The following is a 27785-nucleotide window of genomic DNA, read 5'->3' as shown; positions in this document are numbered from 1 at the left end:
TAGGGTCACACTCTTAAGGGGATTGCAATTTGTTTAGCTCTATTGGAGTATGGAATATGAGAATATATCATGAAAAAGTTTCGGTCATAGAAGAAATGGTTTTGAGAGAAATCGGAAGCGTTTCGGGGTTACCGAAAGTGTTTTGGAGAATACTGGGTAATACCGGGAAGCAACGCGCCAAGGGAGGTACCCCCTCCCTCCACCTATATATATCCAAGGGGGCGCTCCTATTCAGACACACAACTCCCAAGCCCCGGGTGCCCCCTTCTCTCTTGTTAGTCTACATTTTAGATATTGATCAAGTTTTCTCTTGTCCTCATAATAGAGAAGCCCCGTGCGATTCTCTTCCTCCCTCACTCCTCTAGCTCCCCGACGACGTGAAGATCTGGATGGTGAAGCGCTGCCGGATCGTAAAGCCCAAACGCATGCAATCAATAGAGAGGTCATGATTTTTTTCTATGGTTCGAGTATCATCGCGGATAGTTCATGGGACTTCAAGAATGATCTACGCCAACTATTCTTCCGCTGCAACTCGAAGTTGGTAACTATCCGATTCTACGTCAACTCTTCTTTCCGCTGGAACTTGAAGTTAGTAACGATATGATTTAACCTTGTATGCATCTTCATATATAGTGATCCGAGATCTTGATCGTAGGGCGATTTTTGTTTTTGTTTTCTACTACGTTTCCCAACATGCAATAGGAGACATTGTTTCCCGTCTCGTGCATCCACTTATTCCCGTCTCTCCCGCCTAATGTCCTCTTTCTCCCCCTTGGAGAGTTCCTTTATTACTTTGGACAATGAGCTACTTCACATTCATATTTGCAGTACTCCGTCCACCTCTGTTTAATTACCCATCACTTACTGAATCCCAATATGTCCAACATGCAACCTCCTTTAATTATGTAGCAAGCCAATCCCAATATGCACATTGTACAACCTTCTTTAATTATGCTCCAAGCAATTTAATTGCACACCCCTTAATTAGACCACATAGGACATCCCTTCCTTCCTTTGGCAGGACTCTTTCTCTTCTTCTCACGTCATCGTCCTCATCTTTCGTTTATTGATTTTCGAGCCGACTTATTAAGTTAATCGATAACAGGTAACCCCAAGACGTATATAAATTGGTGGCTCCGGTTCTAAGGGAGCGAGGTGGTACTATTTAATGATAATAGCAAGAGCCAACTTATTGAGTTGATGGGTTTTAGGACCCTTTGCCCATGTAGGGGACTGACTCCCCCTTGACTACACGGTTCAGAGTTCCAGCCTAAATATTTATTTAAGCATCGACGGACAATTTTTTTATTACCGCCTCAGATAGGTACAGGGGAAGACAACTTTATACGGTGAATGGACCAAAAAATTAGAGAAACGCACCTCCCATTATTATTAGGTATATAGATTGACTTTGTTTTGTTTTTCACACAGAATACCACAGAAGCCATTCCTTCGCGAAACTTTACACGTGAGTATAACACTGACCATGTTTGTTACAACAAAAGTTTCAGGAATGTTTGACCTTTTCGCTATTTTTCTTAATTCGGATACAAGTAGATTAAGGTTCCATTGGGTATATCCGGATGGAACAAGTTATATTTGGAAGGGTGGGGTGCTTGTGGTTGGAGAATAAATATGCATGATGTGTGTAGAGTGCTTCGAGGGCGCTCCAATAGTTTAAGTACTATGTATGACATGACCCGTGCTTATTTTTACTTGTTTAATTTTTCCTATATTGATATTTTGTGTTCTCATTTTGTATTTCATACACTTAGTGTGGGTTTAATAGTAAGCTATCAACACTGCTAAGCATGATTTTCAAAGCAATTGGATCATTTGGACATCACAATCATTAAAAATTGGTTGTGTATCTTTCATACTCGATCTCGCAATTACTATGTAACATGTGTCATCATTCTCTGTATATTGCCTCTACCAATTACATTTATGATCAACTGCTACCGAGGAATATGGTCTTGAATATCCTCCATCTCTCATCCGGCTTATGTCTCCAACAGAAAAGACTCGTGACCGCACAAAAGTTGGGACAAACATTAATCCCCTAGTCAATTCGTAAAACCACAATGCAGAGAGGACGCCATTACCGCAAACCTAAGAACTAGAGGTGACGAGATCTTTCTGGAATAGAACACAACAAAAAGACAAGGTGAAACAAGCAAAGTAAAGCGTCATTGTTTATATATAGAGTTTGTTGGGCCAAACCAGACACATTTACTAGATGTCCGTGTGTATATGTGTCACCTCTTTCACCATATCTACATTTCCACGGATCTCTCGCACGGCGGCCACCTATACAAAAAGCATGAAAACAATGACACAAAACGACCCTTGAGTAAACACACAACTAACAAATAAACCCTACGAAAAAAATATAGCTAGTGCGGCAAAGCGTCCTTCTGCTCCTAGTCTCATAGTTATTCGAACGATAACTGAATAACGCTATAGTTCATATCATGAAACAAAAATAGAAGTTAAGAGCATCTCTAGCAACATGTATAAAGCGTTGTGTATAGCTGATTTAGACACTGAAGTGACAAAATCATCATGCATGTGGTTGTGTGAAGCATTGCCTAGATTTAAACACCGTCCAAAAACGGCTCGACATCGTCCACAACAATGAAACACGAACCACCCTTTCCGAGCCTTTGTCGCGCCACCATCCAGAAAACATGAGGGCACCGCGCGAGCTCCGCGGGGTCTGAGTGGCCGCAACGTCCTGCAAGGTGGGCTCCATTCTCGTGAATGCGATGAGGGCGGGGGTGGGGGTGGAGGAGTTCGGGAAGGGAATATCGTGGTCGATCCGGGGGCTACCGTTTGGTGTCCGTCTAGAACCGATGGGAAACACTGGTAGAAAAAGGGCCTATAGTCCCGGTTCGTAAGGGCCTTTAGTCCCGGTTCCGGAACCGGGACTAAAGTGTCGGTACTAATACCTCCCCCCTTTAGTCCCGGTTCAATCCAGAACCGGGACTAAAGGCCCTCCACGTGGGCAGTGCGCAGAGCCCAGTCAGGAGACCCTTTGGTCCCGGTTGGTGGCACCAACCGGGACCAATAGGCATCCACGCGTCAGCACTTCTGTGGCTGGGGTTTTTGTTTTTTTTTGAAAGGGGGGGGGGGTTGGGGGTTTTGGGGGGTTAATTTAGGTGTTTTATATATTGTGTTAGCTAGTTATAATTAATAGAGAGAAGTGTCCTCTGTTATGTCCGTGCTTGGTCGACGCTACGTACTATACATACGTATATAGAGAGGACTAGACACGCTAGCTAGCTAGTAAGCAAACGAAGGAAACAGAAGATCGTCATGAACATATATGCATATATACAGAGAGAAGTGATATCGACCACCTCTCCTTCTCCGAGAGATTGGTCGAACAACAAGTTCTCGTATATCTATCTGACACTACCGGCTACATATATACAATAATTATCTCTTACAAATATAATCATACGGACTCAGGGTCCACATAGAATTCTCCGTCTTCAGGGATCGCGTGGTCAAGAAAGAATGCCGCCAATTCCTCTTGAATTACTCGCATGCGAGCTGGTGCTAGGAGTTCATCCCGCTTCCGAAACATCTAATTTGAAGAAGGGGGTCAATACATATATATATATATATATATATATAAATGAATGAAACTCAACACAAATGATGGTAATAAAATAAAATTGTGAATGTTGTTATTTACGTACTTCATATTGTTCGTTAGAGTACCCGCCCCGCTCACAGGTCGTGTGGCGGATGGACTCGCAGATGTAGTATCCACAGAAATCATTCCCTTGTTCCTGCCACAACCACTTTACAAGAAATAGAGGTCAATCAAACTGATAAGCAAGAATGCTAAATGGTATTGATGAAACTAGCGCTTGAATCACTAGGAGATGCGCGGAACATGCTACTATAGTACTTACTTTCGGGTGTCTAAATTCCAGCTCCTTCGGCAGTCCCGGAACTGTTTTGGTGAATTTTCTCCAAACCCTGCCGGACAAAGAAAACAATTACTTGATATCAGGAAATGAACAAAGTTGCTGATATGGTGGATAATGATCGATTTAACTTACTTCTTGAGGATTTCAGTCATGTCCGCATACTCCTTGGGATCTTTTCGTTTAGAGTCCAAGACGGTTACTACTCCCTGCTCAAGCTTAATCTCTAGGAGAATATAGTGGAAATTGCACACACATGCATAACTCATGAATTACATTACTATAACCTTGACTAATATATAAGGGAAACCGAATACGCACAAGACAGTAACACTCACCTGAAGTTGTAAGGAAAGAGTATTATATCTTTGTTTTGATTTATTACGAACGATCGTAGCAAGTTGGCCTCGGTAGCTGCGGCATGAAGTTTAACCTGAGTTGCATCTATGAGATATGTGTTAATGAACCCAATATCACCGACTTGTCTTTTCTTCAATTCGACGATCTTCAATCTGCATAATATAGTGAGGATGATTATAAATACATGCAATGAAGGAGCTAAGCTATATAGAGAAACTTAATGACAGAAGTAGTACTACTTACAGACAGTAGCAGGCAACCGTTGTTTTATCGAGGGCCAATTGATTGAAAAACTGATAGAACTCCTCAAATGGAACAGGCAACAGATCAATTCCAACGAGGTCATGCTCCTTTTTAACTTTCACATACAAAGTACTCCTCCCCCCAGAGTCTCTGCAGATTTTCAAGTACCAATCATGCAATCTTCGCATCATCGTTGATAGAGATCTTTCATCTTTGACGAGAGGCTTCCCGTACTCGTATCTTTGTATCTGCACCTCCATGGGTTCATAATGTACTTCGTCGGGCAGGTAATCTGCAAGATTGCTATAACCGGGCACCATCCTTGGATCATTATCGACGTTGTGGCTAGGCACCTTGAGCGGGGGGCACGATTGCTTCGCTTGTTCGCCGAGCTGGGCAATTTGTTTCCCAGCTCGTCGTTCTTTCAGCCTTTGATCACTGACAGTACTTCCCGACCGCTCCGCTTCGGCAAATTCCTTTCCAATAATGCGGTCATAGTTTCTGTTCGGCAGATCAGACTTCGGTGGTTTTGTCAGGGCAGCCAGAGTGCGCTTCACTTTCACCCGATCTACCTTCTCCTCCGGAGGTGGATGTTTCTTTGCTTTCACCCCTTCAAAGAAGTTCCTCACTTCTTCTCGCGCGATCTCGGCGTTCTCCTCCAGGGTCCTCTCATATGGTAACTTCTCTGGAGTCTTCAGAGAAGGACCGAATCTGTATGTCCTCCCGCCTCTGGTTGTACTGCTAGACGCCGACTGAGCAGACGGAGCGGTTGTCTTCTTTACTTGCTTAAGCGGTGGAGGAGAAGGACTACGACGCGTCGGAGCAGCTGGAGCGGCGGCAGGTCTCTTCTGCCCTTGCTGACGAGGCGGAGAAGGAGGAGGTTGGCTGCTCGGGCGCGTCGGCGCAGGCGGAGAAGGAGGCGGAGTGCCTCCACGCGCCGGAGAAGGAGCCGGCCGAGGGCCCTGATCGTCACTCGCCGGAGGAGGAGGCGGTGGAGGCGGAGTGCCCTGACTCGCCGGAGGAGGAGGAGGAGGCGGTGGCGTCCAGTTCGGAAGGTTGATGAGCTCCTTCCGCCATAGGCATGGAGTCTTCAGAGCAGACCCCAGCCGAGTCTCCCCTTCACCGGTAGGGTGGTCAAGCTGGAGGTCCTCAAATCCCTCCGTTATCTCATCCACCATCACCCTAGCATATCCTTCTGGAATCGGCCGGCAGTGAAAAGTTGCGCCGGGTTCAGTAGGATAAACAGAGCCAACAGCCGCCTTGACCTTCAAATTCATCCATTGCGTCATAAGGTGGCAATTTTGAGACTCCGTTATAGCATCCACGGGATAGCTGGCAGGAGCCGTCAAGGCATGCTCCAGCTGAAGCAGCTCGGTGGAAGCCACGCTGCTTCTGCGCTGAGATGGCGGGGTAGCTTCGGGGGAGGCTTCGGCAGTACGTTTGCTGCGATTTGCTTCTCGTTCCTCTATCGCGTCTACCCTTGCTTGCAGCGCCTGTATTTGGGTCTGCTGCACTTTTTTCCTCCTCTCATGGGATTTGTAACCGCCTGCGTCCGGAAACCCAACCTTCCACGGAATGGAGCCTGGCGTGCCTCGTGTCCGTCCAGGGTGCTCAGGATTCCCGAGGGCCATTGTGAGCTCGTCGTTCTCTCTGTCTGGAAAGAACGTCCCTTCCTGCGCTGCTTCGATATACTGCTTAAGCTTACTGACTGGTATGTCCATTTGATCGTTCGTCCAAATGCACTTCCCTGTTACAGGGTCCAGTGTTCCGCCAGCCCCGAAGAACCAAGTCCGGCAACAGTCTGGCCAGTTAATTGTCTCTGGTTCGATCCCTTTATGAACCAGATCATTCTCAGTCTTGGACCACTTAGGTCGGGCTACGAGGTAGCCACCTGACCCCGTGCGATGGTGAAGCTTCTTCTTCGCAGCATTTTGCTTGTTTGTCGCCGACATCTTCTTACTCTTTTCTGATGTCTTATGGGCCACAAATGCAGGCCAGTGATCTCTGATCTTCTCATATCTGCCCTTGAATTCTGGTGTCTCATTATTTTCGACAAACTTATTCAGCTCTTTCTTCCACCTCCTGAATAGTTCTACCATCCTCTTCAGAGCAAAAGACTTGATTAATTTCTCTTTAACTGGGTTCTCTGGATTATCCTCAGGCGGTAGGGTGAAATTTGACTTCAGCTCAGTCCAAAGATCATTTTTCTGCATATCATTGACATAAGACACCTCAGGGTCTTCTGTAGCCGGCTTAAACCATTGCTGGATGCTTATCGGGATCTTGTCCCTAACCAGAACCCCGCACTGAGCAACAAATGCGCTCTTTGTCCGGAGGGGTTCAATAGGTTGGCCATCGGGCGCGATTGCTATGATCTCAAACTTTTCATCCGAGCTCAACTTTTTCTTCGGGCCTCGTCTCTTTACCGAAGTTGTGCTCGATTCGGAGGGCTAGAAAAAAGAACAAAGACTTAATTAATATGTGTACATACCAAAACAATGAATGCATCAATCAGCTAGTCAGCATAGGCTTAACTAATATATATACCTGGCCGGATTCGGTTCGGTCACCGGAGCCGTCATCACGGTCTCCTTCTTGCACCGGCATTGGGTCACCGGAGCCGTCCTCATGTTCTTCTTCTTGCACCGGCATTAGGTCACCGTAGCCAGCTTGTTCACCCTCTCCTTTCAGACCATCGGTTTCGTTGAGAAACAACGAGATGGCATCACTTCCTTCTCTGCGATTATGTCCCTCAACAACGCTTCTTTTGTGCTTCGTCTAGGGCGGTGTCCATAGTTTCTACAAATATTTACAACATGGCAATTATTATTCAAACATGACAGATGGATATATTAGTGCCAAACATAGAACTAGCTACCTAATCATAGTAAGCTATCGGGAGGGGGTATATATCGACAACGACGACACTACATCTATGTCCCTCGACGACCCTCGTTCCCGATAAAAAAAAGAGGAAGAAGAAGAAAAATAAGAGGAGAAGAAAGAATAGAGGAGAAGATCTCCTCTATTCTTTCTTCTCCTCTTTTTTTCTTCTTCCTCTTCTTTTTTTATCCTCTTCTTCCTCTCATGTTCGATAGGATGCCGAGGGGTCGGGAGGTTGCCTAGTGTCAAGGGGGATTCAACAAAACCATGTCTTCATCATTAGGCGAAAGTAACATGTGCATGATGGTACGAAGCTCTTCAAAGTTGTTCTGGAACGGAGTCCCAGATAGGATAATTCGCCTTTTGGTACAAAGTTCAGCAAGAGCCTTCCGAATATCGCTATTTGGAAGGCCTTTGCTGAATTCGTACCAAAAGGCGGATTATTCTATCCGGGACTCCATTCCAGAACAACTTTGCAGAATTTCGTACCAACATGCCCTGGTGTAGCTGGCAGGACCTTTATACTGCTTCGGAGGCAATGCCGTCTTTTTCGTGCAAACGTTGCAGGTCCTCTCATGCCTCAGGTGTATCTTTTGTCTTCCCATACACGCCCAAGAAGCCTAGCAGGTTCACGCAAAGGTTCTTCGTCACGTGCATCACGTCGATTAAGGAGCGGACCTCTAGGTCTTTCCAGTAGGGTAGGTCCCAAAATATAGATTTCTTCTTCCACATGGGTGCGTGTCCCTCAGCGTCATTCGGAACAGCTAGTCCACCGGGACCCTTTCCAAAGATTACATAGTGTAAATCATTGACCATAGCAAGCACGTGATCACCGGTGTGTGTGGCGGGCTTCTTCCGGTGATCTGCCTCGCCTTTGAAATGCTTGCCTTTCTTTCGACATTGATGGTTGGTCGGAAGAAATCGACGATGGCCCAGGTACACATTCTTCCTGCATTTGTCCAGGTATATACTTTCAGTGTTATCTAAACAGTGCGTGCATGCGTGGTATCCTTTGTTTGTCTGTCCTGAAAGGTTACTGAGAGCGGGCCAATCGTTGATGGTCACGAACAGCAACTCCTTAAGGTTAAATTCCTCCTGTCTGTGCTCATCCCACGTACGTACACCGTTTCCATTCCACAGCTGTAAAAGTTCTTCAACTAATGGCCTTAGGTACACATCAATTTCGTTGCCGGGTTGCTTAGGGCCTTGGATGAGAACTGGCATCATAATGAACTTCCGCTTCATGCACATCCAAGGAGGAAGGTTATACATACATAGAGTCACGGGCCAGGTGCTGTGATTGCTGCTCTGCTCCCCGAAAGGATTAATGCCATCCACGCTTAAAGCAAACCGTACATTCCTTGGGTCCTTTGCAAACTCATCCCAGTACTTTCTCTCGATTTTTCTCCACTGCGACCCGTCAGCGGGTGCTCTCAACTTCCCATCTTTCTTTCGGTTCTCACTGTGCCATCGCATCAACTTGGCATGCTCTTCGTTTCTGAACAGACGTTTCAACCGTGGTATTATAGGAGCATACCACATCACCTTCGCAGGAACCCTCTTCCTGAGGGGCTCGCCGTCAACATCAGCAGGGTCATCTCGTCTGATCTTATACCGCAACGCACCGCATGCCGGGCATGCGTTCAGATCCTTGTATGCACCGCGGTAGAGGATGCAGTCATTAGGGCATGCATGTATCTTCTCTACCTCCAATCCTAGAGGGCATACGACCTTCTTTGCTGCGTATGTACTGTCGGGCAATTCGTTATCCTTTGGAAGCTTCTTCTTCAATATTTTCAGTAGCTTCTCAAATCCTTTGTCAGCCACAGCATTCTCTGCCTTCCACTGCAGCAATTCCAGTACGGTACCGAGCTTTGTGTTGCCATCTTCGCAATTGGGGTATAACCCTTTTTTGTGATCCTCTAACATGCGATCGAACTTCAGCTTCTCCTTTTGACTAATGCATTGCGTCCTTGCATCGACAATGACCCGGCGGAGATCATCATCATCGGGCACATCGTCTGGTTCCTCTTGATCTTCAGCAACTTCACCCGTGGCAGCATCATTGGGCACATCGTCTGGTTCCTCTTGATCTTCACCAGCTCCCCCCGTTGCAGCATCACCGTATTCAGGGGGCACATAGTTGTCATCGTACTCTTCTTCTTCGCCGTCTTCCATCATAACCCCTATTTCTCCGTGCCTCGTCCAAACATTATAGTGTGGCATGAAACCCTTGTAAAGCAGGTGGGAGTGAAGGATTTTCCGGTTAGAGTAAGACCTCGTATTCCCACATTCAGTGCATGGACAACACATAAAACCATTCTGCTTGTTTGCCTCAGCCGCATCGAGAAACTCATGCACGCCCTTAATGTACTTGCGGGTGTGTCTGTCACCGTACATCCATTGCCAGTTCATCTGCGTGCATTATATATAATTAAGTGTCCAAATTAATAGAAGTTCATCATCACATTAAAACCAAAGTGCATACATAGTTCTCATCTAACAACATATAGCTCTCCAGAGCATCTAATTAATTAAACCATACATTGAAACTATGTAAAACATTTCAATGCGAAAACAAATGCGATCATAATCGCAACCAAGGTAACAATTGATCCAACGGCATAATGATACCAAGCCTCGGTATGAATGGCATATTTTCTAATCTTTCTAATCTTCAAGCGCATTGCATCCATCTTGATCTTGTGATCATCGACGACATCCGCAACATGCAACTCCAATATCATCTTCTCCTCCTCAATTTTTTTTATTTTTTCCTTCAACAAATTGTTTTCTTCTTCAACTAAATTTAACCTCTCGACAATAGGGTCGGTTGGCATTTCCGATTCACATACATCCTAGATAAATAAAATCTATGTCACGTTGGTCGGCATAATTTTCATAAACAATAAATGAACCAATAGTTATAAAGATAATATACATACCAAATCCGAATCATAGACAGGACGAGGGCCGACGGGGGCGGATACCAAAACCATCACGCTATATAAGATGCAATAATAAATGTAAGAAAATGATACAAGTATCTATCTAAACATACAAGTAAGAATATTTTTCCTTTCAGAAAGAAGATAAGAACAAGAGGTTCACCACGGTGGTGTCGGTGATGAGATCGGCGCGGGTGATCGACGGCGGTGAAGACGGGGACGGGGCGTGACGGACCGCTAAATCTAGACAAATCTCGAGGAAAATGGAGCTTGGAGGTCGAGCTTTGAGAGGAGAAAGCTTAAGTAGTGTGGCTCGGGCATTCCATCGAACACCTCATGTGCATAGGAGGTGAGCTAGAGCACCACAAAGCCCTCTCCCCCTCGGCCAGAAAAAACAGAGCACTGCGCTCTGCTCTTGCGCGAGGGGGTATATATAGGCACCTCATTGGTCCCGGTTGGTGGCATGAACCGGGACCAAAGGGGCCAGGAGCGAGGCCCATTGGTCCCGGTTCATCCCACCAACCGGGACCAAAAGGTCCAGACGAACCGGGACCAATGGCCCACGTGGCCCGGCCGGCCCCCTGGGCTCACGAACCGGGACCAATGCCCACATTGGTCCCGGTTCTACACTGAACCGGGACTAATGGGCTGAGCCGGCCTGGACCATAGCCCTGTTTTCTACTAGTGAAAGGAGATGCTCGGCGTTGAACCGTTCGCCGCCATGCGCCATCCAACTGGATTAGGCGAGGAAGGAGAGGAAGTGGGCCGCCGGCGTATTTCTGGAGACCCCATGCTTGGGCAGCTTGGATGCGATGACATCACATGGGTAGAGGGACGAAGTTCGGATTATTGATGTTGAAATGGGGAAAATATCCAGTGCTACGGGAGCACTTCACATTAGGTGCTCCCGCGCGTTCTCAGCCGTCGATCTGAGATCCACTGGACAGCATCACGGGATGTGGACCAAAGTGTCATTTTTGGAATGTTTGGGGGATTTTCTGCAAAACATTTATGTTGGATTTGTCTTCTTTGTTTCTCAATGTGCGTTTTGAATTTTGATTTGAATTTTTTAGGGATTGTACATTCATGTGATGCTAACATCCACAATTTTTTTCAATTTTTTTTGAAACATTTATATGTGCGTTTTGAAAACGGGAGCACCTAATGTGAGGTGCTCCTGTAGCACCAGATATCCACCCTGTTGAAATGGTAGTTGAATTGTCGGCGGTAAGATGCCATCACAATACATGGGGGGAGAACGTAAAACAATCTGAAGGAAAACTAGGGTTCCGTATTAGACCGTGGTGTACATGAACATTTAGGCAACGGAATATATAGAAGAAGCGATGTACGTAGATGCTCCGAACTACGTTAGCTGTGACCTGTGATTACATTCCATATGTGGGTGGAGATCGGCGAGAGAGTGACTGCCTGACTGGGCCGGCCAGCGAAATGATCTTTTGGAGGCGCATGCATGTGTCCGTGTCCTGCGCACGTCGGGTAAGGGTCGCGCCACAATATTTGTTTAGACATGCAGCGTGTTTCGCGTGGAGGGGGCCCCACAGGGGACAACTTTTTTGGATGGATAAGTTGTTGCATGATACTAGTGCCATACTCACAGTTGATTAGCATTAGCGATACTAGCGGCACATACAGTAACTTGCTTCAGATCCAACAACCCCATCCATCCAGATCATGTATCATTTCACGATGAGATCGACACACACACACACACACTGCACACACACACACACACACACACACACACACACACACACACACACACACACGATCGAGGTGCATGCATGCATGCACTAGTCTTACTCACAGTACCCTCCCCTCCCTACAGTAAGATGGATTGTTTTGCATGGCAGGGACTCAGCTGCACGGCCTACCAAACCCTGGGGCTGCCCATGAAAACTCCTGCCTCCTTTTAATACCATTTCGGCTGCTCACTCGAGCACGCGCACGAGCCACCCACCAGCACTCCAGCAGCAGCTCGCCATGGCTCACCATGCCTCGGGCGTCCTCCTCTTCCTCCTCATGGCCTTCTCGTTCGCCGGCTCCGCCTTTGCCGCCGACGCGGCGGTGCTCGGCCGGAAGGCCGGTATTGGCGCCGTTGCCGAGGAGGAGCCCGAGCTGAAGAAGGCGGCGCCCGGGAAGTACGCGGTGATCTTCGACGCGGGCAGCACGGGCACGCGCGTCCACGTCTTCCGGTTCGACAAGAAGATGGAGCTCATCGACATTGGCGACGGCGACGACATCGAGGTCTTCGCCAAGGTATATATTTATGCGCATGACGCATAGCAATCTATTCTAGGAGTATCGTATGCTGTTGCTTTCCTCTTAATTATCTTCGTTTTGATTTGTTGGTGCAAAAAAGGTGGAGCCGGGGCTGAGCGCGTACGCCGGACGGCCGCAGGAGGCGGCCAAGTCCATCGTGCCTCTGCTGGAGAAGGCCAAGAGCACCGTGCCTCGCTGGCTCATGAAGAAAACTCCCGTCAAACTAGGGGTCCGTTCTTAAAAAACTATATATAGTAATAACAAATAATTTGTCCAGGACCTAGTTTACTACGTACTACAAACTGGAACTAAATTTGTATATGGGACAGAAATCAATCGCTAAAACCAGAAATGGAATTAATATGTGCAGGCGACGGCTGGGCTCAGGCTCATCGGAGACGAGAAAGCGGAGCAAATTCTTGAAGCAGTAATTATGTTTTATCTCTATAGATATTCTACTCTTGTTTCAGTGTCTACATATTTTCTAAAATTTCAAACGGACGGACTTGTTTGAACTGATTATTATTCCTAACCAAAACATGTACGCACAGGTGAGGGATGCTGTCCACAGCAAGAGCAAATTCCAGTACAATCCCAGTTGGATCAATGTTCTCACGGGGTCCCAGGAAGGATCTTACCTATGGGTACGTACTTAGTTGAACTTAATTAATTATTCACCCGCAAAAAAAGAACTTAAGTAATTATTACTATACTCAATTTATATACATATCCACGTAGAAGTATTTACTGTTGTCACACATATTGATATTCCACCGTACTCATAGGTTGCTCTGAATTACCTGCTGGGTAATCTGGGAGGAGACTACTCCAAGACGGTGGGTGTGATCGACCTTGGAGGCGGATCCGTGCAGATGGCATATGCCATCTCTGCGGATGCCGCCGCTGCCGCTCCCGTGGTGCCTCAAGGGGACGATCCATACGTCACCAAAGAGTATCTCAAAGGAAGAGATTACAACGTCTATGTTCACAGGTTACTTACCCTCGGCTAGCTCCCTCCTTTGTTATTTTACTTATTATTGTGCATCCATCTCTGTTATTGCCTTTGTATTGATTTGTTCTACATATAAGCTTTGTCCAAAATCAAACTTTATAAATTTTGATCAAGTTTGAAGGAAAAACTTTAATATGATTAGAATCATGATTGGATATATGTTCACATCATATAGATGTATTATTGTAAGTGTTCATATTATTTTCTATAAAATTGGTCAAACTTTATAAAAATTGACTTGAATCAAAGCTAATGTGTGGAGTAAATAAAAACAGAGGGAGTAATTTGCAATTCTACAAAGGCCATGTGGTAACTACTTTGCTCTCCTTATTAATGGCTTTACGGGTGATAATTTTTGAACCATTTCAGCTACTTGCACTATGGCGCAATGGCTTCTCGGGTAGAGATCTTCAAGGCGAAGAATGGACCAGTGAGCTACTGCATGCTGCGCGGATACAATGGTATGATATATATCCTTAATTTGGGTTGAGTAAGCAGAGCACATAATATAATCAAATACAGGAGTGATCGATGTACAATTACAAATCCTTTGAATATATATAAATGAAGGCAAATACACCTACAACGGAGAGCAATACGACGCCGTAGCGCCTCCGCAAGGAGCGGCATACGACAAGTGCAGAGAGGACGTCACCAAGGCGCTTAAGATCAGCGCGCCCTGCCAGGCCAAGAACTGCACCTTCAACGGCGCATGGAACGGCGGCGGCGGCCCCGGCCAGGCCGACCTCTACGTCACCTCCAGCTTCTACTACATGGCAGCAGACGTTGGCTTGATCGACAGTGAGGCCACCAGCGGGAAGACCACCCCTGCGGCGTTCAGGGCCGCCGCCGAGAAGATCTGCCCGATGGGCTTCGTGGAAGCCAAGGCCGCGTACCCCAAGGTGCGATCCGTCGACGCGCCCTTCATCTGCATGGACCTCATCTACCAGTACTCCCTGCTCGTGGACGGTTTTGGTCTGGAGCCGACCAAGGAAATCACGGTGGCGCAGAAGGTGAAGCATGGGGAGTACTTCATTGAAGCCGCGTGGGCGCTCGGAGAAGCCATCGAGGCCGTCTCACCCACCAAGCGGCTCAACGATGCATGATTTTAGATATAATTGCTAGTCCCTCGCAATAAGGTGCAAGCATGTGTATCGTACGATTAATTGAAATAAGGTGCATATGCTTGGACGCCATCTCCAATTGTAATCCTTTTTATCATCTTTGTGGCGAGAATTGCCTAGTATAATGCGCTACAACATATAGATGTGCGTGCCCACACACACACACACAAACCGCACTCATTCACACGTCGTTTACTGAATACTGGAGTCGCGGTTCTTCACGACTACGAATGTCACAATTATCTGGTTCAAAAAAAAATGTCACCATTATCGATAGAAATGGTCTGCCATGAAGAACAACCCGCAAAATGATACATGCGATAAGGTGCGCGCGCGCACACACACACACACACACAGACATTCCATCGCCGTCAGCATGCAGTGCAACGGAGTAGATGACGAATGCCAAAAGTAAAGTTCAAATTGAGGATTCAAAGGGGTAAGTTTCAGAACGAAAAAGAAAGTGGCCCAACCAGTGATTTGTTGGGCCCGGCCGAGATCATACACGCGATGCGGCCGGCCCGTAGGAGATCATACACGGGGTTTTCTGCCTTCCGAGCCGGAAGTGAAAATTGACCCAGGGTTACCAGGCCGGATTTCTCAGTCAGAAAGAAGGGAGAGCGGCGGGCCGGGGGAAGGGGAGGCGACATGGCGACCTCGTCATCCCAGGCGGCGCCGCCCGTCGCCGTCGGCGAGGATCCAGCGGCGCCCGCAAAGGGAGAAGAGAGGACGAAGAAGGAGAAGACGAGGGTGGTCTTGCCGCAGTTCCACCTGGACACGCTCATGAGGGCCGAGGAATTCCTGGAGCCTCTGCCGCCGACGGACAAGGAGTTTCTTGCGCGGGTCCGCGAGCAGCGCGTGCAGAAGGGCTTCGTCGAGATAGAACTCACCGACGACGACGAAGACGAGGAGGAGGAAGAGGGAGGAAACGCAGCTCCCCCGGCTGGTGGAAGGGGATCTATGGAGGAGGACAGGTTCAGCCCCGAGGTGACCAAGAAACCGGACGGCGGCTGCGGCGGCGGCACTGCGATCAAGAAGCTCAGCTGAACAGCTGATTCGTCGGTTGATTGGTTGGTTGGTGACTGATCCTTAATCCGGCCTCCTCTCCTGCTGCTTAATTATGCCTAGCTATCCAAGCTTTCTGTCAAGTATGTCCTGTTCTATCATGTTTGCTGTTGTCGAATTCTGAAACTGCTGTAGGATAATGTTATTGGGTATGGATGGAATGGATGATATATGTATCGGTGTTGGTTATGCGCACACTGATTAAGGATCACTCTGAACTTCACTGAAATGGGTATCACTTTGATTGTCTTGCATAACTAACTGACACTACAAGTTACACAAATTACATATGCACACACCACACAAGGGACAAGGCACAAGAACAATATCGTAACCGTCATCTGCACACTATCAAGAGAAAAAAACCTCACTGGCTCTGCCCTCCCAAACATGTTAAAAAGCTATCTAATACTCACATTAGCAAGCACACAATGCTCTGAGTTGATCGCCCTGATAGACCATGTCCACAAGTCATAAGCGACATCTTCTAACAGTTCATCTAGTAAGAATCCCCATATATCCACAACATGTTTCCGATCGGAGATTCATCCAAGTTCCCTCTTCCAGATCCATGTTACCTAGCTGGTTCAATGTGCTTGGATACTGATAACTGAGATAGCCCTTGATACACTTATTTATTTCTGAGATGAAGTTCTGTCCCATTGGTGGTGCCTGTATGTTTTGTCTAGCAAAAGATAAGCAGGGGGGTTTCTGAAGTGTTTGCCCTGTATTGCTGTTATAGCTTCACAGATGCAGTCAAAGAAGAGCGTCAAATCATCTGTTTGATGATTGCCCTGATGCAGTTCTTCAAACAGGCAGGTGCTAACTAATTCATCTTGTAGATACCATGCCTCTAAGTTCTGGTATGTGCATAGTCCTGATAGCTTTCTATGTAACCTAACCTGACATCCTTGTCCTCCCAGAAGATCTCTTCTTGGTAGTACTGGGGCATCAAGACATGTTTGTGCAACTCACCTGTAGGTCATTGGAAGATGAAACCAGTCAAAAAATTACAACATGTTATTTTCTAAAGGACGATGGTAAGCATAAGTTTTACTTTCTGTCAATTGAATATTGCATTTTATCATGCTCTTATTTTCAGCGCTGTCGACATCTTCAAGGATGAACAGATCAAGAACAGACACATGACTGGGCTGCTCTTGCTTTTTATAGTTTTCCTCTTGTGATATCGGTTCAAGTGACGTGCCTGGCACTGGTCTCGGAGTTTTTGGCTCTTGGTGCTCCAGCATCTCAATGACATTCTCAGGGGAGCCTGGACAAACCTCGGCATGCTCTTTCCCTGGTTTTGCTCTTTCCATCATTTCCTTCAGTGCAGGCATTAAAAGAACTTAGACTAGTACATCACCGAAGACTAGATGCAATACCAATAAACATTGGCTTGAACAATAACCTACTAGGGGTGAGTTATATCTTTGTTGCTCTCCTGGGATGCATTGTGCGCTGCCAATTGTTTCAGAGTGATTGATCTGGATTTTCAGTTTCATCAATACAAACGATATCAAGTTAAACACCTGCAAGTATTCGCATTCTGTTAAAACAATATCCATGCAGTATTTGATAATTTTGTAATCTGTAGTCACTCACCTTGTTGTGTGTTTTGTTGATTGTAATATCTTTCTTGATCAGCTTGTTCAATCGGTGCTTCACTAGTACTGTACCGCATTCAACACTCCCTGAATCTTCCTCTGATCTATTTCCTTCTTCTGCAGATTCTTCCCCCCTCAGCCTTGTGCCTGGCACATATATTTTTTTCTCTTAGTGAGAATGTTCGTTCAATGCAGTTTTTACCCTTGGGGTACTCCTAGGTGATGATGGGGTACTGCATTGAGTGAAGGAAAGCATTTTTCTACCAAGGACCTTGAGACCTGAACTGTTGGACTTGGATACTTGTCAGTAGGACTTCCGCCCTTTACAATTTCTGTTAAGGCTGCGCTTGGATTGGGTGTAAAATAATACGGAGGTGTTTTCTTTACAGGTGTAACTTACCGGCTAGTGAGCAATTTCCGGCCAGAAAACGAAACGACCGAGCGAGGCATGTATTTTTTACAGAGGTATTTGAAACGAAAACGCTGGTCCAAACAGGCCCTAAATGTTTCCTTTGAGGTACATGTATACTGGGCATTACCTTGTCCCTCTGGGTATCATAGGCGAATTCTTGGTCCCTTCAGTACGGTAGCGGCAACAGGCTTAGGTCCAAAAGTACTGCATATGATCTTTGTCCTGCATATTTTCTCTGCACAGTGGTGCTCGTACAGATTTTGGAGGAAGTGGGATTCCCATGAACATGTCTGGTATTGTTTCTTCCTCCCTACCACCAGCAAAACCACCTGACACTGATGGAACTGTATGGCTCCTCACAGTAGGCTGAGTGTTATATTTCTTGGAGTTCCAGTAGTATGGTCACACTTGAAAATGGATAAGATAAGTGAATTCTACTCAGCAGATAAATGAGAGAGATTGAATATACAGTTTGTATGCAGTCATCAAGTGTTACATTTATACAACATGCAGCACACGAGGGTGCAGCCACTACTCAACTAACCCTGAAGCTTATTAGCGGCTCATGCTCATGTACAGGAAGACCTGTCCAAAACAAGAGCTATGGTGTTACAGTTTCGATACAGGTTGCCTGAGAGCTTATGGTCACGAAAACTGAATTTCAAGTGGAAGCAGATCATACTAGCCATGTTTACTACTTGGTTGTACAGTTATGTTCCTGCCGCTGATCTGCCTCGCCATTTTTCGTGCGAGAACCTCATTCTTCTTGGCACAACTGCAGCAAACTCTGAGATGGTACAAAGTGGTACAAATGTTGGTTGCAAGTTAGTTGGTAAAACCATTGTGACGACACAAAATATAAGTGGTAAAATACACCTTAATTTGATTACCCTCATTGGTATAAATATACTGTATAATGATAAAGTTTACAGAGAATAACTGGATACTCAATTTGATTTGGCAATTGCTGCATCATCATCATCCTATCATTCAACTTATTGCATGCTATGGACCATGTTTACTGGCCCGTTTAGTGTGTAGAAGCAAATGCCATGAACATTGGTGGATTGACCTTGGCCAGTGCAAGTAAGGATGCAGGGAAGATCCAAAGACCATCCCCACATATCAAACCAGATGCAACTGCTGGCACCATTGGTACCGCATTACGTCTATCAATCTTGTTCCATACATAGACTATCAAGCTCCCGACACACATGTCAATGGCAAAGCTCGCGCCTGCAAGGAAAGGAAATCCCATTGCCATTGGTAGCGGAACCCATCTAGCATACTTGGAAGGAAGGAAGTCCCTCATAAGGTTGGCGGCCACAGCAAAGCCAAAGAAACCATAGCACAGCTTCAAGCAATGCATGGGCAGAGCCGAGAAGCCTTCGACTCCAAGAATCGCAATGTTCCGGTATATTAGAGCATACGGCGCCTTCCAGGGCCCTTCTTGGTTGCCTATGTCAAAGGCTCTGTAGAACACAAAGAATGTCAGTGGTGAGATAACACACCCCATGGCGGTTCCAATGATCTGAGCAATAAGCATTGATCTTGGCAAGGTCAATGTAAGATGTCCAGTTTTGAAATCCTGCATCAGATCGGCAGATATCGACGTCAAGCATTTCACCATACCGCAGCCTACCAGGCAGCGGCGAGTCTACTAGGGAGGCTTAAAGAGGCTCAAGCCTACCCTCCAAAAACCAATATTTTTTTACTACTACTACTACTTTCATACCAGCTCAATAGTACATCTACCATGAGTAGCAAGCACACAACGCCACACACGCATAGAACCGGCACCACACATGAATGCCCAGCCTCCATCTACTGTAATTACTAGTTCATGTACAGTTAACTAATTTAGTGTCTAATGCAACTTATTTGCAAAAAAGAAGAGTACAAAGATGAGTGCATGCATGTACTCCTCGCACTGAACCCCTGAACCTATCCCAACTAATGTGAACCCAGATACCCTTCCCTTAACAGCTAATGTGATCGGAATCCCTCCTTATATGGACAGCAAGATGGGGACATAGTGGCTATTTTTCAAGATAAATTCAAATTTTGCTTCAAAAATTCATATATTTTTTAAAAAATCCTAGAAAAATATAGTTAAGACAACATGTTTTAAGTAATAATCTGGAAAACTTTGAGCTTATTTTGACAACAACATTAGGACATCATGGTTTTTTTTTTCTTCAAAAGAGAGCTTAGTTTCCTCGCCATTGACTTGAGCCTACCCTTCATTTTGTTCCTAGATTCGCCATTGCTACCAGGCCAGCGACAACGCCAGAATCCTTTCCAGCTGTGGCCGCAAGAACGAGTAGCGCAATCTTGCCATAATTTGCGGCCATGTTGATGTCAGTAAGGCCGGCTCCATAGGCATTGGAGAAACCGAGGGCAGGAGCCAAAACGTAGGCCATAACTGCATAGTACCACTTCATCTCAGGGAACATCAAGGTAACGGTGATTGCTGCTGCAATTGCTAATACGACGTAACCACAGCAGGCCAGCCAGTTAGGGAGACTGTCTCTTGCAAAAACTTCACTACGCTGAATGTCATCGATATCTTGCTCTGGAAACATATATAAGCAGCCATGGGATCAGATCGTATATATGATCTTTCATGTGAAGAAAACAAACTGGCTAGGATCAGAAAGATGCCATTCATTCATGTTAAACAATTAATTTACCTATCTTTTCATTCTTCTGTGTTGATGATTTTGCAACTAGACTCTTAATTGTGGTCACAAAAATCTTGGTAAAATTGTATACGCCGTCCCCTAGGATCAGAGCTACACAGATGAAGGCCTATGCATGACATGAATATGGGAAGGTTAGAAGGAATGCTATCACACATGTTTTTCGATATCGTAGGAAAATCAATTTGGAAACAAACCTTGTATCCTTGCAGGCTTCTCATGCTGCTTTCTGGTAAATCTGCCGGATACCAGTCCCCTTTCAAACCAGCTATCAGTGGCCACATTACACCCCAAGACAGGACGGAACCGAGAAGTAGAGACGCATTGATAAGGTACGGGCAAATCATCCCAGCGCCAACATATGTGAGGTTGAAATCGAAGAAGAATCTGACATACATATATCGATCCCAGGAAGAGGAATCATGAGACAAGGATCAGTTTATATTGTTATTAGTCAACCATCACAGTATGTAATCATGAGTGAAGCGGACAGCTAGTGTTACGTATGTTTCCAAGCTCGTAGTCCAAGAGTGGGAAACTGCGAAAACCCGCAATTATCTCCACCAGAGAAGAACCACTGGAACACGCTCCAAAAGAAACTGATTGTAAAGTATTTTGTAAATCCTTTCACTTGCATCCTGACGTTAGCAAAGCAAAACATTAAGTAAGAGAGCGCAAAACCAAAGCATGATTACGAGAAACAAGAAGATTGTCTATTTCCAAGTTTCGATGATTTAATTCACCTTAATCACTTTTATGAGTCACATGACTAATAACCCCGCTCCAAGATTTAGTGTAACTAATGTGTGGCCTAACATGCATAGTAAAACCATATATAATATCCCATATATATGGACTCAAATTTACAATATGTTCATGCTATTGAATTAGGAAAAGCAGCTCAAATTTACTTTGCCAGTTGATCTTCCTGAGCTGCATGAAATCCATTTATAAGCACGGCGGTTGCTGTCCCGCTTGGGTAAATTAACTTGTAGTCAATTACCAAAATCTGAAATTGTGCAGTGGGAGAGAGAATTGTTGCTAGGTTGCATTTGAAACAATCAATCATTTACACATGACCTATGAGAAAAGCAAGATAGTATGTAATAATTTTCCACCAACCTTCCTTAGAGGGACGAGCGCAAGAATGCCTACGAAGCTCACGGCGAGGAGGAAACCGATCATCCACGCAAGGCCAGGCTCCTTGTGCCCCACGTTGCCTTCCATATCCACTCCCGACATTTCGTAGGTCTTCTTGTTGAGCCCAAGCAGGTAGGACCCAAACCCTCCTGGTAAAATAAAGCAAAGCAAGGATTCCAATCCAGGAAGGAGCTCGTCAATTTACTTGACAACATTTCTTATTTTCATAAAACTAGCTAAATACCCATCCGTTGCTGCTACGAAATGAATGGTGAGTAACATGTGTAGAGTTATGTATGAAGGGTTTTTTTCTTTCTAAAAAGGGTTTTCTTTCTTCCCAGGAAAGAAAGAAAGGCCATCTCATTCGCCAAGAGCGGCTAGCCTTCGACGGCTCCCCTCTGCTGCTGATCTATTGGTCATTAGTGGTGGTGTGTGTGTGTGTGTGGGGGGGGGGGGGGGGGGGGGGGGTTAGGTCGCTGGTTCTAGCATGCAGATCATGTAGCTACATGTTTTACGGCTTAGCTTAGGTTTTGGTTGTTGATCGTCTCGGCTCCGGCGAGGGCGATGCTGGTGAAGAATAAGAAAGCTTCAGATCCTTTCAAGACATGGCATACTGCTCTTTGGTGAGCGGTGAATCTGGGTGCTAGTTTGTTCAAGTGAGGATGGTGTGGCGGCGGTGGCATCCCTATAGCGGACTTGTGTTCTCGGGCTTTGCCGTTAAGACGACGTTCTCTCTAACATTGGCACGGAGCACAAGAGGTTGTTAAGAAGCGGGTACCGACGGTGTTCTCCATCGGCGGTGGTTGGAAGATGATGGATTCGTGGTTGAAGGTTGGTCGGTCAAGTTTCCTCCTTCGACGTCGTCACACAGAGGTGTCAGATCTGGAGTTTGATGGCATGTCCAGGGTGCTGCCCCAGCCAGATTGTTTCAACGGTAATGGTTTAAGTGAGCATGAATCTCACAAAAAATGTTTTTAACTTCAAACAAAATGAAGAGACTGTTGCATGATTTATTTTTGTCTCCACCACGTGCATTGAATAGAACACGGCGGGGATGCATACATGAGTTTAGACAATATTGTGTGTGCAAAAGTTTGCAGCAAAAAATTATAAAGATCTTGTCCCTCTTTTCAACATCAACAGAAGAACAGTGTGTTTAATAAAAAGATCTGCATGAACAGATCGGAGACTGAGCAAAAGGAAAACACTGTACAGAGATCTACGGTCTCAAGAACCTAAACCTGAAAAAAGAGAATATATAGAACCATGTATACATACTGGCAATCTATCTGAGTTCATGAGGGTGCGTGACTTTTTAGGTAAAAAGAAACCCCTTCCTTCCTAGGCGACGGGGAGGAATGTTGACGTATAAATGTATTGTCGAGTCTCTTTCATCATATCAGTCTTTTGATTGCATTGGGTAGAGCATGCACTTCTACATGGTATCAGAGTCAAGAGGTCTTCAGTTCAAAACTCACCTGGCGCAATTAAAATTGCAGCCCACTTTTGGTCCACGTTTAGGCCTGAGGGAGCTACACGTAAGGGGGAGTGTTAATATATAAATACATTGACTAGTTTTTTTTTCCATCAGATCGCATTGGCTTGGTCAGGAGAAGCCCTGTCGGCCTTGCTGGTTAGGATCCTAGGCGGGACAGTGTCGCCGGGCAAGGGCACCGCATGGTGGCGTGACCAAGCACCCTCCAACGATTGCACACAGGCTCCTCAAGTGGCATGGCTAGTTGAGGCGAGGTGGGGGCGTCTCCTGCGTCGGGTCCTGCAGGTCAAGAGACCCTATATCTAGCGATGGGCGGCGGCGGGCGGCACGTATTGTAGCCTGTAGGTAGTGCAGGCCAGTGGCGGTCGCCGTCCGATGCGCGGTCGAGACCGGTGGTGAGGATGGAGGGCGGTGCATGCAGGCTCGGTTCCGGTTAGGTCCAGCTGGATCTGACAACGAACATCAAAGATCCACTGCCGCCGCAGTGCCGCACCACTACAAAGGCAACACCGAGCAACTAGGCCGACACATTTGAGATTGAGAAAGAAGTGACCAAACACTCTCCCTCTCGTCGCTCCCTGCGTCGCCTCCTCGGCGGCGCCGCGCCGACCCCCCTTCCCTCCGGCCGCTCGCGGGGTCGACATGGCCTCGTCGACCGCTCTGCTCGCGCTCGCTGCTGGCTCAGGGCCGCTCAAGGAGTCGGGAAACTCCTCACCCACCCCGTTCTTGGATGCGCTGCTTTCGCCGGGTAAGGTTGCTGCGCCATCAAGATCTGCAGGCTCTGATGCGCCTTCAATGCCGCCCGCGGGGGCGGGAGCGCCGGCGAGGCGTCTCCAGTCCATCATCACTGCCCCGCGTGCGGATCCCACTCCCACGCTGCCCGTTGTGCCCATCCCCCCCGCTCGCATTGAAGATGGTGGGTGGACGATGGTTGGAAGGGGCAGGCGCCCCCCTTTTTACCAGCGACCACAGCGGCATCCCAAGCCCAAAGCAAGCCAGTGGAAAGAGCTCCTGTTCAAGAAAGCTTGGGGGAAGTGCTTTCGGTGCTTGGAGCCTGACCACCGGATCGCCAAGTGCACTAACCGCTCCAGGTGCTTGCTGTGCGGCGGCGTAGGCCATAGAGCTAGGTGGTGCTCGCCTCAAGTCCAGCCACCGGCAGCTGCTTCGCAAGTCATCCTTCCCCCTCCGCCACCCGGCCTGCCGCCGCACTCTGCTGTCCGTGCTCCCATGGAGGCGCCGGCATATGACCCCGAGGTCCGGCATGGGCTGGTCATCGCGACGGCTCGCCGGACCGCTGGTCTCGCGGAGTCTCTCCAGGTGTGGTGTGGTGGCGATCGTGGTGGGGACGCCGGCCCCGTTTGAGCTCGTCGACATTAAGCGGGCCCTGGCGTTGCGCTTCCGCTTCCCTGAAGAGCAAGTCAAGGTGTCACTCCGAGCGCTTGGGGAGCTTCTCCTCGTATTCGACGACGCGGTAGTCCGGGACATGGTGCTGGGGATCCAGGGGCCGCTAGTGCTTGGGCGCGTCTCCTTCATGATCGCGCCGTGGTCGCGTTTCCGGTGTGGTACGCCGGCGAAGCTGTTGTACAGGGCCAGGGTGTGCCTAGAAGGGGTTCCAAAGCATGCGTGGGATATCAGCAGTGTGGCCTCTTTGTTCGATCCCTCCATGCTGATCGAGGGGATTGACACGGAGGTGCGTCGGGAGTAGGAGACTGGATGCTTTCGCCTCTGGGTGTGGATGGACGCCGTCGAGAAGCTCAAGACCAGGGGTGTCCTTCAATTGGAGGAGCCGAGGGAGATGGAGTCGCCAGGATCTCACTACCCTGAGCTGGGCATCTTCGAGGAACCATCACCACGTTGGGGACAGGTTGGGCTGCTGAGCCATCCAGTTCTCATCCATCTGGATCATGTGTTCGACTTCACCTGCCCGCCGGAGTCGAGCCCGGACAGTGCTTGTAGCAGTCACAGTGCGGTCAGCGGCATCCCTTCGGAGGATGGTGTGCCGCCGTCTTGGCCGGCCAGATGGGGTTACAGGTGGTTTATAAGCTACGAAGATGGTGACTTTCCGCCGCCACCGCCGCGCGTCTCGGCGCACACCAGGCTTCGCTTCCCAAACGCGGGCGCGGGCGGATCTGGAGGCAGTGGTGGAGGTGGTGGAAGTAGGCGCCGGTATGGGGATGGCGAGGGCCACCGGCTGGCGAGCGTGGGGTTGCGTCAGGAAGCAGCCGGCAGAGGTGAACGTCGACATAGTGATCACGCCGGACAAGGGAGGCAGCACGCCGGGCGGCTGGAGGAGGACCTGCCTCCGCTGATTGACATTGCAACGGCGGGCTGTTCAAGGTCAGAAAGGGATCCGTTCATGAGATCAGATGAGACGCCTCCCATCCCCGGTCAGCTGGGAGCGATCTCTGCAGTCATGGGCCAGCTACAGCAAGAGAAATATGCAGAAGGGCAGTCCGGCGTCAGGGAGGTTGTGCATGGCCTTCCTCGTGAAAGTGTGATTACTGAGGAGCCAGGGACGCAGCGCCAGGAACCAGCTCAGCCTTGTGCAGGCGTGGAAGACCATGGCCAGAAGGGGCATCAAGCAGCAAGGGCAGCCTCCGATGAGGGCAACGTGCATGGCCTTTCTCATGCAAATCTGGCGATTGGTGCATGTGCCCCGCTAAAGGTGGGACCAGTGGGGCTGCTAGAGCCTATCCTAGCAAAAGGACTGGGTCAGGATCGAGCCAAGGTGAGCGGTGAGGTGGACGGGGGAGGGGAATCCTTTGAAGGCGTCTTTGGGCCACACTCGCCTACAGCAAGCCCACAGGTTGGGCACCCTGAGCAAGGCCTGCCGGTGTTGGGCCTGGACAGCCACAAGGATGTAGATGCGGGCGGGGGAGAGGAAACCATCGACCACCTGAGCCGCTTCCTCATCTCATGCACATCTCCTCTCCGCGCCGCTCTTCTCCCCACCCCTGTCGATGGCGGCGGCCAAGAAGGGGGCGCAGCTGGGAAGCTCGCTAGGCGAAGCAGCGGCAGGCTCGCTGCTAAGCCAACTGCGGGATGGTCCACCATAGACAAGGTACAGCTCGTTCTCATGAAGAAAGGGGGTGTCTGGGCAGGAGAATCGCAGATGGTGGGCCCGACAACGGCGGACCTCCAGAAGAAGTACAGAGACATGTACAAGCAGCCGCTGTCTGATAAGTTTGTCGAGGCGATCACCGAGCTGATCGATGCGACGGGCGAACCTGGCAAGAAGGGCGGGCAGCCGGTCCATGGGCGGGCACAAGTCTCTGTTGCCTGAACTTGTTATAATGCTTGCTGTGTGTGTGTAGCTTCAGTTTCCTGATGTTAGTCAAACAAAGGTTAATGGGCGTGGGGTGCTGCTCAGGGTTGTGGTGTGTGCGTTTGTATCTGTATGTGGGTAGTTGTTGCAGCTCCACCTGGCTTTGGTGGAGACAGTGGATGGAGATTGATGTCAAGATTTGGAGGTCTGTTATGAGTGTTGGCACTGTTTTATGGATATTGCAATTCTGAATTGGAACGTCCGGGGATTAAATAACCCGGCAAAGAGAAGGGCTGTACAATTGTTTGTCACTGAGCTAAAGTGTAATCTGATTTGCCTGCAAGAAACTAAAATCAATGACATGACCAGGAGCTTAGTGTTGGAGACCTTGGGGCACCGTTTTGCTAATAATTTCATTACCTTACCTGCCAATGGGTCTAGAGGAGGGGTATTGCTTGCTTGCTTAGATGATTTTGAGATTTCTGAGGTCCCCTTGGCAACAGGCGTTCACTCCATCTCTGGTACAATAAAGGATAAATCGGATGGCAGCAGCTGGTCAATCATTGGGGTCTATGGCCCTCAGTTAGAGGCTGAAAAATTGGGGTTCATTGCTGAGATAAGAGGGATTAAGCAACACATGCTGCCGAAATGGATGGTTTTGGGAGATTTCAACATGATCAGACGGGCTGATGACAAGAGCAATTTTAACTGCAATCTCCGGATGATGGGCAGATTCAGGGCACTCATCAAGGATCTGGAACTAATTGATTCCCCATTGTTGGGGAGGAGGTTCACCTGGTCTAACGAGCGTCAAAACACCAATCTCACCAAAATTGACAGAGTGCTGGTATCTGGCGAGTGGGAAGCTGCCTTTCCCCAATTTCAGTTGAGCCCAGCATCGACGAATATCTCCGATCACTGCCCTTTAGTGCTGAAAAAGATGCAGCTTGCTCACTGCAGGGCCTTTTGTTTCGAGAACCATTGGCTAAAATCTTCGGAGTTTGACGGGATTGTTGAGCAAGCTTGGAGTAAAGAGGTCACATCCGGGGATCCAGTTAGGGTGATGCACACAAAATTGTCCAGAACTACAGCGGCACTAAAAAAGTGGAACAAGCAGAATGTGCGATGGGCTTCTTTCATGTCTAGAATTGCAAATGAAGTTATCTTTCAGCTTGACCTTGCGCAAGAGGACAGACAATTGACAGAAGCAGAGAGAAAGTTGAGGAGTCTACTAAAAGCCAAGTTGTTGGGATTTGCGGCCATTGATAGAGCTAGATGGAGGCAGAAGTCAAGATTGACCACGAT

The 27785-nt window shown here is 47.7% G+C and overlaps 2 protein-coding genes and 1 pseudogene across 3 annotated transcripts; 1 reads left to right on the top strand and 2 right to left on the bottom strand.

Annotated features, from left to right (window-relative positions):
• The first annotated feature begins 12329 nt into the window (after window positions 1-12329).
• LOC125511510 (probable apyrase 3) lies at window positions 12330-14866 on the top strand. Its single transcript, XM_048676897.1, has 7 exons — window positions 12330-12655; window positions 12759-12887; window positions 13029-13085; window positions 13210-13302; window positions 13444-13649; window positions 14040-14131; window positions 14241-14866. Exons 1-7 carry the CDS (start codon window positions 12380-12382, stop codon window positions 14774-14776), a joined length of 1389 nt encoding a protein of 462 aa, XP_048532854.1. The 5' UTR covers window positions 12330-12379; the 3' UTR covers window positions 14777-14866.
• A 1373-nt stretch (window positions 14867-16239) lies between these two features.
• Window positions 16240-18619, bottom strand: LOC125507605 (annotated as a pseudogene).
• On the bottom strand, window positions 17857-22048 carry LOC125511511 (probable metal-nicotianamine transporter YSL9). Of its 2 annotated transcripts, none has more exons than XM_048676899.1 (7): window positions 21703-21866; window positions 21492-21589; window positions 21084-21218; window positions 20778-20967; window positions 20572-20689; window positions 20152-20453; window positions 17857-19535 (listed from the first exon to the last, which is right to left on the bottom strand). In XM_048676899.1, exons 1-7 carry the CDS (start codon window positions 21820-21822, stop codon window positions 18909-18911), a joined length of 1590 nt encoding a protein of 529 aa, XP_048532856.1. In that variant the 5' UTR covers window positions 21823-21866; the 3' UTR covers window positions 17857-18908. The 2 variants fall into 2 exon arrangements, with proteins under 2 accessions (XP_048532856.1, XP_048532855.1); XM_048676898.1 differs by having other exon boundaries at window positions 19216-19350; window positions 20119-20453; window positions 21703-22048.
• Between the last annotated feature and the right edge of the window lie 5737 nt (window positions 22049-27785).

This window comes from Triticum urartu, chromosome 5 (assembly GCF_003073215.2).
Source record: "Triticum urartu cultivar G1812 chromosome 5, Tu2.1, whole genome shotgun sequence".
Classification (NCBI taxonomy): domain Eukaryota; kingdom Viridiplantae; phylum Streptophyta; class Magnoliopsida; order Poales; family Poaceae; genus Triticum; species Triticum urartu.
This window is presented reverse-complemented; position numbering and strand designations above follow the sequence as displayed.

Excerpts from the sequence above, each read along its gene's own strand:
- LOC125511510 (XM_048676897.1), top strand. The coding sequence starts at position 12,380 with ATGGCTCACCATGCCTCGGGCGTCCTCCTCTTCCTCCTCATGGCCTTC. Across the intron at positions 13,650-14,039 it reads TACAACGTCTATGTTCACAG|CTACTTGCACTATGGCGCAA; the intron begins GTTACTTACCCT and ends GAACCATTTCAG. Across the intron at positions 14,132-14,240 it reads CATGCTGCGCGGATACAATG|GCAAATACACCTACAACGGA; the intron begins GTATGATATATA and ends ATATAAATGAAG.
- LOC125511511 (XM_048676899.1), bottom strand. The coding sequence starts at position 21,822 with ATGTCGGGAGTGGATATGGAAGGCAACGTGGGGCACAAGGAGCCTGGC. Across the intron at positions 21,219-21,491 it reads CAGGAAGATCAACTGGCAAA|GATGCAAGTGAAAGGATTTA; the intron begins GTAAATTTGAGC and ends TGCTAACGTCAG. Across the intron at positions 20,690-20,777 it reads GAAGCCTGCAAGGATACAAG|GCCTTCATCTGTGTAGCTCT; the intron begins GTTTGTTTCCAA and ends TGTCATGCATAG.